The sequence below is a fragment of the Maniola hyperantus genome, chromosome 11 (genome assembly GCF_902806685.2).
Source record: "Maniola hyperantus chromosome 11, iAphHyp1.2, whole genome shotgun sequence".
In the NCBI taxonomy this organism is placed as follows: Eukaryota; Metazoa; Arthropoda; class Insecta; order Lepidoptera; family Nymphalidae; genus Maniola; species Maniola hyperantus.
In genome coordinates this window covers 984,969-1,002,514 of record NC_048546.1, presented here as the reverse complement: position 1 = coordinate 1,002,514, position 17,546 = coordinate 984,969, and the positions used below count along the sequence as shown (strand labels likewise).

General features: G+C 39.1%; 2 protein-coding genes across 2 annotated transcripts; one reads left to right on the top strand and one right to left on the bottom strand.

The window, feature by feature from the left end:
- Positions 1-14,771: 14,771 nt before the first annotated feature.
- Positions 14,772-17,536, bottom strand: LOC138403030 (uncharacterized). The gene is made up of 2 exons (XM_069501938.1): positions 17,233-17,536; positions 14,772-16,271 (listed from the first exon to the last, which is right to left on the bottom strand). Exons 1-2 carry the CDS (start codon positions 17,532-17,534, stop codon positions 15,392-15,394), a joined length of 1,182 nt encoding a protein of 393 aa, XP_069358039.1. The 5' UTR covers positions 17,535-17,536; the 3' UTR covers positions 14,772-15,391.
- LOC117986203 (uncharacterized) lies at positions 14,989-17,105 on the top strand. Its single transcript, XM_034973042.2, has 2 exons — positions 14,989-15,331; positions 16,330-17,105. The coding sequence occupies exons 1-2, from the start codon at positions 14,989-14,991 to the stop codon at positions 17,082-17,084; spliced, it is 1,098 nt and encodes a 365-aa protein (XP_034828933.1). The 3' UTR covers positions 17,085-17,105.
- Positions 17,537-17,546: the final 10 nt, after the last annotated feature.

The following is a 17,546-nucleotide window of genomic DNA, read 5'->3' as shown; positions in this document are numbered from 1 at the left end:
AACAATTTTTATTTTTCGACAAAATCATTTAATTCAATCCCAAAAAGAATTCAATTGAAGCACTGGGCCCTACTAATTAAGGGAAAGGAAAGGAAATAAGGGCCGCGCGCCCCTCTAGCGCATCCGCCATGGAATTTGACACCAGCACGCTAATTGGGCGGACTGGCCGTGGCGGTACAGGCGTGATATGGGCTGCCTGGAAACTACTATGTTAATATTATTATGACGTTGGAAAAATATTTGCTTATCTATTTATTAAAATAAAATGTGGTTATTTCATGTAGGACAACTTTTTTAGGTGCCAACGGATCCTACCGCTGTCCGTCCGTCCATTCGTCTGTCGTGATAGGTTTTTAGTAAGGTAGGGTCACAGTATGTGTATTTCTATTGCCGCTATACGGCTATAACAAAAAAAAAATGGCTGCCATGGAAATTTAAAAAATATTATTTTTGTACGATGGTGCGGACCCTTCGTATGCGAATTGCGAGTCATCATCACATAATGTGTAGGTACATGCTCGTAGTAGCAATGAAACTATGTAGGGTAGGTACCTACATATCATTTATTGCAGTTTTCTATAAGCTCTCATAAAATGAATAATTTTTACCACGCTTTGTCGGAGCTACGAGTGGCACTAGCAGCTAGTCTGCCGTTACCCATTAGCATATAATGAGCTCTCACGGACTTTCCCAGAGCCTGGCATTTCAAATTTGCTGTACCTACCACCGTGGCGCCTTCGCCACTACTCGCAACTAGCTAGAAGCTCGGAGGTGCTTTTACATTTCCCTCACGAACGTGAAGTGGACGTGAACGTGACGGCTCGTGATGTATTTAATTCTTATCGATACTCGATGGCAGATTTATCGATAATATTGGAATTAGGAAAATATCGGTAGTCTAACATGAAACATTCATTAAAAATTGATTCTCACTTTCATTGTCAACTAGCTTATTCCCGCAACTTCATCCGCATGAACTACACTAATTTCGAACCCCTATTTTACTCCCTTGGGGTAGCGGATGCCTAAGTCGTAATAGCTATCTGCATTCTGCATGAAAAATTTCAGCTCGATCCGTCCAATGGTTAGAGCTGTGCGTTGATAGATCAATCAGTCAGTCAGTCACCTTTTCCTTTTATATATTACTAGTTGATGCCCGCGACTTCGTCCGCGTGGATTTAGGTTTTCCAAAATCCCGTGGGAATTCGTTAATTTTCCGGGATAAAAAGTAGCCTATGTGCTAATCCAGGGTATAGTCTATCTCCATTCCAAATTTCAGCCAAATCCGTCCAGTAGTTTTTGCGTGAAGGAGTAACAAGCATACACACATACACACACACACATACAAACTTTCGCCTTTATAATATTAGTCGGGACTAGCTTATGCTCGCGACTACGTCCGCATGAACTACACAAATTGCGAACCCCTATTTTACTCCCTTAGGGGTTGAATTTTTAAAAATCCTTTCTTAACGGATGCCTACTTCATAATAGCTATCTTCATGCAAAATTTCAGCTCGATCCTGTCCAGTGGTTTGAGCTGTGCGTTGATAGATCACTGAGTCAGTCACCTTTTCCTTTCATACATCCCGACTAATATTATAAAGGCGAAAATTTGTATGTGTGTGTCTATAGGTTTTTCAAACAACTTTTTTAGGTGCACATTGCCACTTCAGGTTGACAACCCGTTGAATTATGTCGGTTACTCTGGCTCTCCTACGCATCTCCTCATTTTTGATCACGTAGAGAAACTCCAAGCGTAGCTCTCTACATCGCCCGCTGAGTGACTCTCGGCTTTCTTAGGAGGCCCATAGTCATATCTCGGATCCATATGTCCATAGATAGGGAAACATCGTGAGGAAAATGCATCCTTTAGAACTTTCCATAATGTTCTCAAATATATAGGTAGACCTGAATCTGTACTCTATGAATATCCTATGCACATAGTAGGTACTCTGTGGTAAAAATTAATAATTCACCATAATATATTCGCTACAGAGTACTATGTAGGTACCTACATAGGATATTCACAGAGTATACAGTGTTGCTAACTTTGGAATTTAATTTCCTTATTTTTCATGAGATTCTGGTTTACCTATAAAGTCTGCCAATTTGCACTTGGCCAGGGTAGTGGATTAAGGCCTGAACCCTTTTTATTCTGAAAGGAGACCTGTCCTCAGTAATGCTACCAATTTTTAGAGGTGGGCGAACTTTAATGCCGTGAAAAGTTGTTTAGTTATCGTCTGGGCGCATCCTAACTTTGAACAAGCCGCCCACAAAAAGCGACATACCAATCCGACCAGGACCAACAATATTTGTCCCCAAGAATCCCGCACTTGTCAAAAAGCAAATACCCCTCCACAAAGACGCGGGAGGGTAAAAAGTAGAAAACAAAAGATTCCGAGCGAGGTTCGAATAAGAATGAGACTGATGTTCCAAGTTTAAAATATGTAGGTAGGTAGGTACTTTCAAGTCAGTAAATACATTCGTGATAATATGATACTTTGTATAACAGATAATAATAGAGCAAGGGTTGACTTTTAACACTTGCTCTGTTATTACCTCGTAATTTTTTTTTCATTTCAATGGCAAATCGATGTAATTTTTCTGTAAAATTGTTATTTGAGAAAATTATAGCAAATATAAATTACCTATATAAATTTTTACGAGACATTTCATCGGGATTATCTGGTGACAGAAGGGCTGGCTCATATTTTGCGCAAAGGCTTTTCCTGGCTGTCCAGCGCAGGAATGCAGTCAGTGTTCTTGGCACCATTCCACGCAAGCATGATTTGTATAATCTTTATAAAAATTCAAAGTTCTGACTGACTGACTGACTTATATATCAACGCACAGCCTAAACCGCTGGGCCTAGAGAAATGAAATTTGGAGGCTGTGTTATTTGTAAAGAGTAGGCCTCCACTAAAAAACGATTTTCGGAATTTTTACCCCTAAATAGTTTGTATGTAAGTCCGTCATTTTTCAAGTTATTTCCATGAAAATTGGTATTTAGGTTTTCCGTTACAAATGAATAAATACGTGTTTCAGGATTTTTGGAAATTCAACCTCCATGCCGATTTTCTAAATTCCACCCGAGCGAAGCCGGGGCGGGTCAGCCAGTAATTAGATAAGGCTAGCTTTACGTTTTATTGTACCTAATATTCTCAACAAATATTATGGACCAATCATGAACCTTTCCTACATAACTAAGATAGCTTACACGTATACAGATTTAGACAACTTTTTATCCGGGAAAATCGAGTGTTCCCTTACGATTATCCACGTGGACAAAATTAAGTAAAATATCTTTAATATAAGAGGATTCTTATTATAGTTTTAACCCAGTAAGTAATATGACTGAATCTACGAAAAACATACTTCGGCGGTGAAAACTATGAAAATGAAAATTGTTGCAAGCTCCTGAAATGAAATGATAAATCATCACACACTCGAACCACGTTATTCAAGTGCAATTTCGAACCTAAAAGAAATTCCAAGTTCTTTTCGTATTAATAAAGATATTAGACGTAAAGTTATAAGTAACTCGAACGTGCGAATTTAGGGCGGGTTTCAATCAATATAAATCAAACTAACAAGGGTACTCTATTTAATAATACCGATTATCGAGCTTTATAGACTTTCCACAACCCTAGCGATCCAGTTGAGTAAACGACTCGCGCCGCTGCGCATGCGCCGCCCTCCCATTGGCGCATCACACGGCGGGGAGTGAGCGAGACGGTGTCACTTTCCCTACGAGACAGAGAGAGATGGGTAGGCTGCAAGCGGCGGATGCGAGGGAGTCGAGCATTGACTTCTTTCAAGGCCACGACAAGTAACTTTTTGTATGTGATCGTAATAAGTGGAGAGAAATGACCTTGGGCACTTTCTTTCGAGGTCAACCCGTATTCGGTAATCGGCGAAATTCGCGGACTTGACGACTGGGCGTGCAACTGGTTACTTACGCACTTCGATCACAGTGCGTGTTATGTAGGTAACCTTTCAATAAAATTAATCTAAATATAATAATATATTCAAAGGAGATAATTATTGCTGCCTGACATGAATTTCGCATGGAGCAGAAAGTTTTAGAAAACCTAAATACATACAGATAAAGTCGCGGGCAGTTGGTCATATACCTACAGAATATAAATAAATAAATAAATAAAATCTTTAATATCTTTACAAACATGTATTTTATGTATATGTAGGTATCATCTCATCAGAATATAACCCATCGCCGGCTCACTACAGAGAACGGGTCTCCTCTCAGAGAGAAGGGGCTTGGCCATAGCAAAGAGTATATACACTCGGCGTCAAAAAAATCGCACCTTTCAAAAAATCTACTTCAAACAATTTTAAACCTTATTTGACATCAATAATGAGGGTCATGTTGGGTATCATTTGAAAGGGGATGAAATGGAGAGCACAAAAACAATTCAATTGATTATTTTTCTTTTACTGGAAGAGCACAAAAAAAGAAGAAGAAAACACTTACAATTTTGCTTCTTAAGACAGCCGCTAGTTGCGCTACCTTTTGTAGGTATAAAATGGTCAATACAGGTACAATCGGGGTCATTCGCTATCTAACCGTTGAAGTGGACACACGAGAAGCTCATTCCCAAGAAAAATACCTTTGAAGATGGATACCACTATTGATGAGGCCGCCCAAGTGATTGCACTACTGCAATCAGGCATGCGGCAGTGTGATGTCGCTCGGTAACTCAACTTGAGCCGTTTTTCGGTTCGAAGAGTGTACCAGCGTTTCCTGGAGACCGGTGGCTTCGTCCGAAGACATGGGTCTGGTAGACGTCGCTGCACCTCGGAGAGAGACGACCGATTCATCGTAGTGACGTCTTTGAGAAATCGGTTCTTAAATGCTGTTGAGTTGCGACAGCAGCTCCAGACAACTAACAGAAGAACTGTGAGTGTGTCTACGGTTAGACGAAGACTGAGGGAGAAGAAAATAGCGGCGCGAAAAGCTGCTACGGGTCCCAAATTGACCGCAGAGCATCGGCGAGCCCGCTTGCAATTCGCTCGCGAACACGTCAATTGGACCCTCGAACAATGGAAAGCTGTTCTCTTCTCAGACGAGACGAGAGTGTGCCTTTTCTGCAACGACAGACGCAAAAGAGTGTACAGAAGACAGGGTGAACGATTCGCCCAAGCCTGCAGACAGGAGACGGTGGAATATGGAGGCGGTTCTTGTATGTTCTGGGGCGGCATGTCTGCCGACGGCAAAACCGACCTTGTTTGCGTCTCCCGGGCTCGAGGTGCTCGCGGGCAAGGGTCACTGACTGCTCACCGGTACATCACAGAGATCCTGGAAGAACATGTGGTCCCCTATGCCAGTTTTGTTGGCGAGGGGTTCATTGTTGATGCACGACAACGCTCGCGCTCACACTGCAATTATTGTGCGCGAGTACCTTCAAGAGGTTGGGATCTCTGTCATGCACTGGCCAGCAAGAAGTCCAGACCTGAACCCGATTAAGCACCTATGGGACCATTTAAAACGCAAGGTTCGGTTTCGTGATCCCGCTCCTACGACTCTCCAGGAACTCAAAGATACTGTTATTCAGGAATGGAATACTATCCCTCAAGAAGACATTTTAAAATTGATAAGATCCATGAGGGATCGTATGGAAGCCGTCATCAGGGCAAGGGGGGGTAACACTAGATTTTAGATTATTTTTAAGATCATTTTTTGTATTCTTTTTTGTATAATTAATCTGTTTTAAATTAAGGCTTAATTAAGGATTTTTACTGTTTCATAAACTTCTTTTTTTGTGCTGTTCCAATAAAAGAAAAATAATTAATTGAATTGTTTTTGTGCTCTCCATTTCATCCCCTTTCAAATGATACCCAACATGACCCTCATTATTGATGTCAAATAAGGTTTAAAATTGTTTGAAGTAGATTTTTTGAAAGGTGCGATTTTTTTGACGCCGAGTGTATAATCACTACGTTCTAGCCATAGTACCACGCTGGCCATGTGCGGATTGGTAGACTTCACACACCTTTGAGAACATTATGGGCAACTCTCAGGCATGCAGGTTTCTTCACGATGTTTTCCTTCACCGTTAAAGCAAGTGATATTTTAATTACTTAAAACGCACATAACTCATAACGCACATGGCCAGCGTGGTAGACTATGGCCGAAACCCTGAGAGGAGACCGGTTCTCTGTAGTGAGCCGGCGATGGCTTGATCATGACGATGATTCGAAAAAGTGCCTGTGGGTCTGTTTTACCTTTTTAATGATCAACCGCTATAGCCTAGCCTAGTGGGTAAAACGTCCCGGGCCTTGTATTTGGGGAATCGGGGGTTCGATTCAGGATACCACCTCTATTACTTCGGAGTTATGTGCGTTCTATAAGTGTTGAAAAGAAAAGAAAGAACTTTTTTAGCAATTAGGTCTAACTATCTAACTATCACTTTTCTGCACAAATGCTTTCGGTGAAGAAAAATATCGTGAGGAATCCTGCGTCCTGAAAGGTGTGTGGTATGAAGTCTGCCAATCCGCAACTTGGCCAGCGTGGTGTACTATGGCCTAACTAAATCCTGATCTCGTTCTGAGAGAAGACTTGTGCTCAGTAGTGGGCTGGTGATGGGTTGATCACGATTTTTTACACAATTGACGACAAACAGTTTCATACAAACGACGGACTTTCGTCAGGTATTTTTCCGAGTTATTTATCTAAGTTGGCTCTAAGTAATTCCCTTGCATTTTCCCCAATTAGGTCCGAAGCCGTTTCTCAACGGAACTGCACATAACCGTTTTTACTACAAAAAACCCGGCCAAGTGCGAGTCAGACTCGCGCACCGAGGGTTCCATACAAACGTATTTTTTCGACATTTTGCAAGATAAATCAAAAACTATTAAGCTCAAAAATAAAAATAAATGATTAGATTGTACAAGTAAAGCCCTTTCATATATTTCATAATACCCCCCCCCCACTCGGTATAGTTATCTAACTTTGAAAATTGAAAATACTAATATTTGTTCATGAACATATTTTTTTTCACTTGTGCTATAAGACCTGCCAAATTTCATGACTCTAGGTCAACGGGAAGTACCCTATAGGTTTTCTCGACAAACACGACGGACAGACAACAAAGTGAAAAAATGTTACATAAAATTTTAAACTGACATTTCCCTATTCGGAAGTCGATCAGGAAGGACAACAACAAAAGGTGGAAGAATCCACCCTTATTTAATGACCATAAATGAATAATAAAAGTTGTACCTTTGTCCTTTATGGGGCAGGTGTCACCCCTAACTAAAAACCTACAGGTGTGAACGCATTTTAATTTTTAATTACCGTACATAGGGGTAAATACTTAACCATAAAATTCTGAATTACGATAAGGCTGACATACATAAATGTAAAAGCCTGTTAATAAAAGATAAAAAAAAAAAAAAAAAAAATCTGAATTGCACATGCATTTATTAGTAATTTATATTTTACTAACTTATGCTAATAACTTCGTCTGTGTGGACTTCGTGGACTACACAAATTTTAAACTCCTGCTTTACCCCTTTAGGGAGTGAATTTTCAAAAAAACCTTCCTAATAATCGCCATAATAGCTATCTGCATGCTAAATTTCAGCCCGATTCGTTCAGTAGCTTGAGCTGTGCGTTGATAGATCAGTCAGTCAGTCAGTCACCTTTTCCTTTCCATAAATATTAGCTTATGCTCGCGACTTCGTCCGCGTGGACCACACAAATATCAAACCCCTATTTCACCCCCTTAGGTGTTGAATTTTCAAAAAGCCTACGTCATAGTAGCTATCTGCATGCCTTTCAGTCCGATTTGTCCAGTAGTTTGAGCTGTATGTTGATAGATCAGTCAGTCAGTCAGTCAGTCACCTTTTCCTTTTATATACCTACCTACCTACCTATTTAGATTTAGATAATATTTATAAAAGTTGCCTTTAGATAAAACTAGCGAATTTCCATAGGGATCTTTAATTTTTTGAAAATAAATATAGCCTACTACTTAGCTGATGCCCGCGACTTCGTCCGCGAATTGGGTTTTTAAAAATCCCGCGGGAACTCTTTGATTTTTCGGGATAAAAAGTAGCCTATGTCACTCTCCAGGTCTTTAACTATACCCATGCAAAAAATCACGTCAATCCGTTGCACCGTTGCGATGATTGAAGGACAAACCAACAAACAAACACACTTTCGCAATAATACTGATGTCACTCAGGAATAATGTGCTCAATTAAATATCACTTGCTTTGCATCTTCCTCTTAATGAAGTCGGTTAAATACTTACCCAAACCTACCCCAATACCGAACCTATCCATAGATAACAAAATTGAACTAACCCCAAAGATAACACTCCAAATATTATCACTAGATAACATAACGTACCTACCCCCGCCTTGAGATCGGGGTCAATGAATCTTTATCTGCCGCAGTCGACATTTTATTCGTTGGAACTTAATTTGATAATTTATTTTCGGGTCCCACTGATTAGGTTTTTCGCCGCGTAGACAGTTAAGGGTGTTTCATTTATTTAAATCAAACGAGCCTGCTCAGCCGTGTTTTAGTAAGATTACCTTAGATATTGTTATCGGTCAAAATACACATTTTGATAGTGATTTCATTCGTTTTTAAGGTTCCTGACTTCTGCGGAAATACCGCGCTTAAGTTTTTTTATTTTTTTTATTCAGATACAAGTTAGCCCTTGACTGCAATCTCACCTGATGGTAAGTGACGATGCAGTCTAAGGTGGGAGCGGGCTAACCTGGGAGGAGTGTGGCAGTTTTTATTAAACCCATACACCTTTGGTTTCTACACGGCATCGTACCGGAACGCTAAATCGCTTGGCGGCACGGCTATGCCGGTAGGGTGGTAACTAGCCACGGCCGAGGCCTCCCACCAGACCAGACCGGAAATTTAGAAATTATAAAATTCCAAATCCCTGCCAGGAATCGAACCCGGGACTTCCCACTAATAAGACCACAGCGCTTTCTGCGCCAGGTAGGTCGTCGTGATCATCATCATTATCATCCGATAGACGTCCACACTTGGACATAGGTGTCTTGTAGGGACTTCCACACGCCACGCGCGCTCATGTATCGTCGCTCCCGCAGACATATCTTCAGCTAGTGAGGGGTTCTCCAACGCTGCGCATTTCGGTGCGAGGTCGCCATTCTAGCACCTTGGAACCTCAACCTCTATCGTGTTTTCGGAGTTCGAACTATGTACCCAGCCCTACTTCCGCTTTTTTTCTGGTGGAAAGCTTCGGCCGTGGCTAGTTACCACTCTACTGGCAAATCCGTGCCGCCAAGCTATTTAGCGTTCCGGTACGATGCCGTGTAGAAACCAAAGGGACATGGGTTTAATAAAAACTGTCATACCTCTTTCTGGTTAGCCCGCTTCCATCTTAGACTCCATCATCAGTCACTTTACACTTACCCAGGTGAGATCGCAGTCAAGGGCAAACTTGTACCTATCTATATTTAAAAAAAAAAGCAGCCACAGAGTAGGACTTTAGCTACGTCGGTTACTCTGATTCTCTTATGGACCTCCTCATTTCTGATTGGTCATGTAGGGAAAATCCAAGTAAAAGCATAAAGGTATAGCATGAAAATATGGATATCAACATTGGCATACTCCTGTGTCTATGTCTTATAGCAATGCATGCCTATGTAATTGATAAAGAAAATACTTAGAAATTTGTATGAATAAGCGAGTGATTAGTAAGCAGAATCAGACAATGGGATTACGTTACATTCTGTTTTATAAATATTGAGCCAGGCTAATACAGACAGACAGACACACTTTCGCATTTGCAATATTAGTATGGATGTATAACTATAACATTATACTTACACTTTATATTATCCAATACATAGATTTTTTTTATTCAGATACAAGTCAGGGCGTTTGTGCACTCATCCGTATTCGGTTCGTATCCGTGATTCTTCGAAGTGGCCTTCATACAAATACGTACTCATTCGATTCGTATTTTTACGGAATCCGTGATTTCACGGATGTGTGCACAAACGCCCTTAGCCCTTGACTGCGATCTTACCAGGTGGTAAGTGATGATGCAGTCTAAGATGAAAGCGGGCTAACCTGGAAGGGGTATGGCAGTTTTTATTAAATCCATGCCCCTTTGGTTTCTACACGGCATCGTACCGGAACGCTAAATCGCTTGGCGACAGACAGACGACGAAGTAATCTTATAAGGGTTCCATTTTTCCTTTTCTAACTAGCATAAACTAACGTTCAGTTAAATATTTCTACAAATAAAATTAAAGTTAATTGTTTTTAACTGTTAATTCCAATAACGTTTTAACACAAGAAGTAGAAGTAGGGCGACCGGCATGGGCCCGCTGCCCGCATCGCCGCACAGTATCGGGGGGATCGATTTATCGGCCGGAAGTTGGGATACCATACCGAAGGAAAGGAATACCGGGCTTCTTTACCGAAAATCATTTAAATTCACTTTTTTCTCCCTTAACTAATAATAATAATAATCTTTTATTTGGGACCATAGCGCACAGTTTACAATTATACAAAACACAACAACACCAAACAAACGTACAGAAAAAAACCATAAAACACAACAAAGAACAAAACATGAAGACAAAAATATCACAAATACTAACTAATAAGTACGGCTTTCCATGCATCTCAACCGAGAAAACCACCGCCATTACTTAGTTCCGATAGATGGTGTAGAATAGAATAGAAAAAGTATATTTTTATTCAAGTAGACTTATTACAAGTGCTTTTGAATCGTTAACTAGTTTAATTTACCACTGGTTCGGAATGCCGTTCCTACCGAGAAGATGTACGACTGTACTCTACTTTAAATAGGTAAGTACAATTTCATTTATCATTTTTCTCCTTCTACATAATATCTAGTTTCTCATCGCAAGCTGCGGCAATTACTAAGTGGTGGATCTACAAATTAGCATTAATGTACCTATTTGTTTCCTTTTGTGTAATTTTAAGTTTATTATAATACCTGAAAAACGTTTATTTAACATCTTTTTTTTTTATTGTCCTTTTAAATATAAATAAAAAAATACATATAGATGATGCTCGCGACTTCGTCCGCGTCCTATTTAGGTTATAAAAACATCCGTGGGAACTCTGATTTTCCGGGATAAAAAGTACATAGGTAGTCTAATATCAATCTCCAGCATGCAAGCTATCCAAAAGAAAGGAAAGAAAACAAAAAGTGTTTATTTGGTGCCACAGAAGGTATAGGTACCTACACATAAAAAATACCTAATCACTCAAAATAAGATGCGTGTTGCGTGGTACCCTAATGGAGTCCACTCAGCATTTGCTGATATCTCTATACCGTGCTCTATACCAAATGCCTAGAAGATGCTCGCAATTTCGTCCTTGTAGATTTAAGTTTTTTACAAATCCCGTGAGAACTAAGTAGGTAGTAGGTACCTATTTGATTTTCCGGGATATAGTTTTCTCAAAATCGGTTCAGCGGTTTAGGCGTGAAAAGATAACAAACAGACATACAGTCTACCTAGTTACTTTCGCAATTATAAAGCCCGGATTCCACTAAAATCACTGATAGTTCGAGATGTGTTTAGCAGACCAATCAGATTATTGATAGGCTAGCTGATGCTGATGATAGATAGTGGATTTAGGTTTTTTTTAATTGCTTGGCAATCCTTTAATTTTTTTTTTTAATTCATAGACTAGCCCTTGCAGCCTAAGATGGAGCGCGCTTGCCTACCAGATATTTACCTACTCTTTTGAAGGTACCCATAATTATTATAATTTTATTATGTATTGATTTTCGGGGCACAAAGTAGCATAATAGCTAAGTTCGTAGTTTACCAAATTTCGTAAAATTCCGTTAAACAGATGGACCGTAAAAAGCTAGCAGGCAGAAAGAAAGATATTTAATATATTTAAGTATGGATGACATGATAATTTTTTGGCGTTATCAATCGATAATCTTATATAAACACATTTCCGCCCATCTCCGCTTTGGTGGATACCGGGCCTTAATAACTTACCTACTCGTAAGGCATGCTTAGCTTACTCGTTTGTCAAGACTATCAACTTTCGTTACATTATTATCTTATTATGAACGTTACAATCCTATCAGATTACAAAAAAAAAACAATACCCATGAAATAAGTTTAAGACAGTACAAAATCATATTACAAATCTAGACTCTATTCACAAGTCATTAGAGTTTTAAATAGCCTGTCAAACACAATGGAGGTTGCGTAGGTGCGCCCACGCAAGTTATTCTGTCGATTCATTATGAGAAATGAATGTTGTACCGTCAGCATATTAAAATTTAAACTAGGTGTCTTTGTGTGGCTACAATAAAATGTATGGAAGATAAAGAGAAGAAGAAACCTGCATACCCGAGAGTTCTCCATAATGTTCTCAAAGCTGTGTGAAGTCTACCAATCCGCACATGGCCAGCGTGGTAAACTATGGCTAAAACCCTTCTCCGTCTGACAGGAGACCCGTGCTCTGTAGTGAGCCGACGATGGGTTGATCGTGATGTGATTTACTGTTTTAGGTCATAGATAATGTAGATAATGAGATAACTCGATATCTGGCTTAGTCTTAAATCTAGGACAACAATTAATAGAATAATAGGCGTTCGTATGCAGAAACGCGTAAGACCTAGATCGTATATCTTTACTGACTCAGATGCAAAACCATAATAAGCTAAATAGGTGCTTACCTATCTATCTATCTAACTTTTCTTCTGATTAAGACTCATAATTAACTAATTAAAAACAACTTAATAACCGGCGCCTTTGGATTAAATTAGCAGGAATGTTGAAATCTGGAATATACAAAACCACGACATAAATAACTCCATTGTAATTTCGACCTTATTGCTTAGACGATGGAGTTTAAATTTGAATGTGTCGATATTTCCAAGATGGCGTTCTCTTCAGTCAACCGTTTTAGTTTATTTTTCGTTTTCAAATACACGCCGGCATGCAGCGGCGCAGCTTTGGGGTAGAATCGGGATAAGTAAAAAGGGACAAAACGTTTACGCATTCCATTTTGAAATTAAAACAAAGATCGCTGTCCTTTTCTAGCTTTTACAAATGTCGACTTATTTCATTATTTAGTTTTTCCCTCCACTTTTACTATAAGTAGGTACCTTCAAGACAAGAGTGAAATAGGGATCTTCTAGGCGCTGCATCATCACTTGGCAGGTCTGACTGCAGCCAAGCGCTAGTCTAAAAATTAAAAAAACCGGCCAAGTGCGAGTCAGGCTCGCGCAATGAGGGTTCCGTGTTAGTCGTATTTTTTTGACATTTTGCAGGATAATTCAAAAACTATGATACATAAAAATAAATAAAAATCTGTTTTAGAATGCACATGTGAAGACCTTTCATATGATACCCCACTTGATATAGTTATCTTATTTAGAAAAATGAAAAACTAATTATTAGTTCATGAACACAATTTAATTTTTTTTGTATGATGTAACCACAAATTCACGGTTTTCAGATTTTTCCCCGAATGTCAGCTATAAGATCTACCTACCTGCCAAGTGCCAATTTCATGATTCTAGGTCAACGGGAAGTACCCTGTAGGTTTCTTGACAGACCGACAGACAGACAGACAACAAAGTGATCCTATAAGGGTTCCGTTTTTCCTTTTGAGGTACGGAACCCTAAAAAAACTTTTCTAACTTCCAAAGTCCAAACATGCTCTACATATAAAACATTAGCTGATGCCTGCGACTTCGTCCGAGTGGATTTAGGTTTTTTAAATCCTCAGGGCTTATTAGGGTTCCGTACCTCAAAAGGAAAAACGGAACCCTTATAGGATCACTTTGTTGTCTGTCAAGAAACCTACAGGGTACTTCCCGTTGACCTAGAATCATGAAATTTCGCAGGTAGGTAGATCTTATAGCTGACATTTGGGGAAAAATCTGAAAACCGTGAATTTAGGGTTAGATCACACAAAAAAAATTAAATTGTGGTCATGAACTAATAATTAGTATTTTCAACTTTCGAAGTGAGCGACTATATCAAGTGGGGTATCATATGAAAGGTCTTCACCTGTACATTCTAAAACAGATTTTTATTTATTTTTATGCATCATAGTTTTATGTCGAAAAAATACGACTGTAGTATGGAACCCTCATTGCGCGAGCCTGACTCGCACTTGGTCGGTTTTTATTTTTAACTTCAAAGTGTTATTTTTCTAACACTACTTTAAAATGTAATTTTTCTACTTTCAGATCAAATCAACAAGAACTTAATTCGTCCACTAATTCAAGAATCAAGATGTCAATAATTAATCGAACATGTTAAAAGATATAAGTTGGTCTTTGGTCTACATACATACCATGCATGAATTAGCTGTTAGAGGGAGCAGAAAGATAACCTTGAATATGTCAATGTTTGACAAGAGGGAGTAAGAAGGAAGAAGATAGCTTTAAGACGTCATATTTTGAGTGTAGACTGTAGAAGGGAGATAGAAGATGTTCTTCGGAACGTATCTGGGCCTGGTAACTCCACCACCGTTGGCGTGTCATCGCCAATGGGGGCAGAGTTCCCGCTCCTAGACGCGATGTTCGCCTGGTACCTGCAATGCTGCATCATGAAGAGAAACACGAGAAAAACAAGAAAAATGGCGGATTTTTTAATGTTAAGGCAAATTTTTTTTTTCAAAATGTATTCGTGTACAGTGCGACAAGGCGGCAATTTAAAAGACGGCAGACTCAGTAATGATAGAAGAACTATACATTAAATTAACAATTAGAACATTAAAATAAAACACAATATATACTAACAAATCTTTAATTTAACAACATCTATGAGTTAAAAAAAATATCCAAGAACTCTTTATACAAAATGGGAATATTAGCAAAGCGTATACACACCCTACTGTAATAATATTGCCTTAGAGCCTGTCCAGAAAGCGCGATTTACGCGCGTGTCTACTCGCGCGTAAGCACTCGCGCGTTTTCGAGATACTAGAGCTACATACATCCCGTCCAGATGCCCTCGCGCGTTACCTCACACGCGCGTAAAACGCTTGCAATGAGCGGGACTCTCGACTCGCGCGTTAACGCGCGTGCGCCGCGCGAGTCGAGATACTCCGGCGCCATTGCTGCGTCCAGTACTACGCGCGTGTCCGTGGCGAGTGGACGTATTCGGTTCAAAATGGAGCGTGATAACTTTGACACAGAACTTTTTATCGACGAAATTGAGAAAAGGGTAGCTATATGGGATATGGAATCATCAGATTATTCTAATAGAATCATTAAACGTAGGAACTGGGAAGAAATAGTAGAAATTTTTTGTGAAGCTGGTGATTCCGAGGAGAAAAAAAAAACTTTAGGTAAGTAAATAATACTTTATTAAATAATATTATTCCTTGCATAGATTTTACAGTAATAAGCTATATCATTTTATCTTGCCACGGGAGTTTGTCTTCGTTAGCAATATAATTAGCAAATCTATCTCTTACATTTAATGATCTCGCATTAGGCCTCACTGCCTCAGTGTTCAAATTAATCAGAGATGTTTCGTAGAGAGTGTGATCATACCTGTAGCCATCCCTTAACCTTACGTAGTTATGGAGAACACAACAAGCCTTAATGATGTTTTCTGCAAATTTGATGTCCACATTCAATGGTCTATGAAATATTCTCCATTTATTTACCAAGATGCCAAAGCAACATTCAATGTAGCGCCGGGCCCTGGATAAGCGATAGTTGAAAATTCTTTTTTTGGTTGTTAGAGATTTACCGCAATAAGGGCGCATTATATTTTCAGACAGACTAAACGCCTCATCTCCTACTATGACATGAGGTAAGGGGGTTGTATCTGTTTGCGATATTGGCCTTGGATCTGGGATATTTAAAGTTTTCTCGACAAGTTTTTTATATAAAATAGAGTCTTTAAAAATTGTGGAGTCATTACTTTTTCCATACGCGCCTATGTCCACTGCAATAAAACAATAATTTGCATCGCATACGGCCAACAAAACAGTTGAAAAATAACTCTTATAGTTATAAAAAAGAGATCCAGAATTGTTAGGTTTTATAATACGGATATGCTTGCCGTCAATGGCGCCGATGCAATTTGGAAAATTTGTGTATTTTTGAAATTGTTTCGAAATTTCTTCCCATTCAGCTTTCGTTGGTTCTCTCATTACTATATTTTGCAGTTTGTTCCATATGACGTAACAGGTTTTCTGTACTATTTCGATAACTGTAGACTTTCCTAATCTGTAGGCATAATGCAGGTCCGCAAAATAACATCCTGTAGCCAAATATCTGAAAAAAAAGTTACATAAGAATTATTATTTTATTCCAATTTTTTTATTGTTTACAGGTACTTTATTGCAGAAGAAGTGGAAAGGGTTGCGTGATGGCTTTGTAAGAGAAATGAAGAAGAAGAAAACCACACCGTCTGGATCAGGAGCCTCCAGCAAAGCCAAATATATTTATTTTGAACGTTTGATGTTCCTCGAAAGATCGACACGGAATAAAATAACTGAGAGCAACATCAACACCGCGTCTGTTGAAGAACAGGAGTTTTCGGGCGATGGGGAAGATGTAATGAGACCTCCACGTAGTCAGGCAAAAAGGAAGAAAAAACTAAATGCAGCCGACGAAGAATTTATTTCCATCATAAAAACAAATTTAGCATCTGGAAATCAGCCACAGACATCAAACCAAACGGAGTCAGATGATGACAAACTATTTTGTTTGTCCTTACACAAAGAGCTTCTTAAAGTACCAGAGGAACACAGACTTCAAACAAAAATTGAAATAATGAAAGTACTTCAAGCTCAACAAGTACTGTGCCTTAAACCTGCAGCTGCTCGTTCCGACTACCAACCTTCGTCACAATATCATTACCAAACAGGAATGACTCAACGTGGACAGAGAGATTATTTTCTAGAAACAGGGTATACCGCAACAGATCCTTCAACATCTTCGTTTCCACCTGCAACCTTTTCGACTTACAATCGAGGTTATTGTACTGCTTCACGACCACCAATGTCGTCTAGCTACAAAACCCCATCACCGGCATCTACACAAGATTCCAATGAATCTGAATTAATGGAACTTTACGATAATTAAATTCAATATTAAGTACCTACCTATATATTGAATTTAATTATCGTAAAGTTCCATTAATTCCTAATTTTTATTAATTTTGTTCAAATTCTTTATTTTTGTTAATTAGGTCTTAGTTTATAAAATTTACTAAAGATATAAAAAATATTACCTCAAAGTAATCACGAGTTTTTCTTCTGCAGAAACAGTATCCCGTACCACATAATTTTGACAAGGAGTCAAATCTTCTTTGATAATTTCTAGTAAATCATCAAACGATGTTACTGACATCCGAAAGTAGTTGAAAAACTTTTCACTATATTCTCTGAGTTTTGGGTATAAAGTTATAAACATACTATGCGTCATTCTGTCACGTAGAATGGGATGCACGTTAAATCGTCGACTTTCTCTTCGTTTACGACGTCTCCATCGACGGTATGCAAGCCACAACACAACCGCTTTATCCGAGTCCATGTTTATAACTTA

Excerpts from the sequence above, each read along its gene's own strand:
- LOC117986203 (XM_034973042.2), top strand. The coding sequence starts at position 14,989 with ATGCCCTCGCGCGTTACCTCACACGCGCGTAAAACGCTTGCAATGAGC. Across the intron at positions 15,332-16,329 it reads GGAGAAAAAAAAAACTTTAG|GTACTTTATTGCAGAAGAAG; the intron begins GTAAGTAAATAA and ends TATTGTTTACAG.
- LOC138403030 (XM_069501938.1), bottom strand. The coding sequence starts at position 17,534 with ATGGACTCGGATAAAGCGGTTGTGTTGTGGCTTGCATACCGTCGATGG. Across the intron at positions 16,272-17,232 it reads AAACTCGTGATTACTTTGAG|ATATTTGGCTACAGGATGTT; the intron begins GTAATATTTTTT and ends CTTTTTTTTCAG.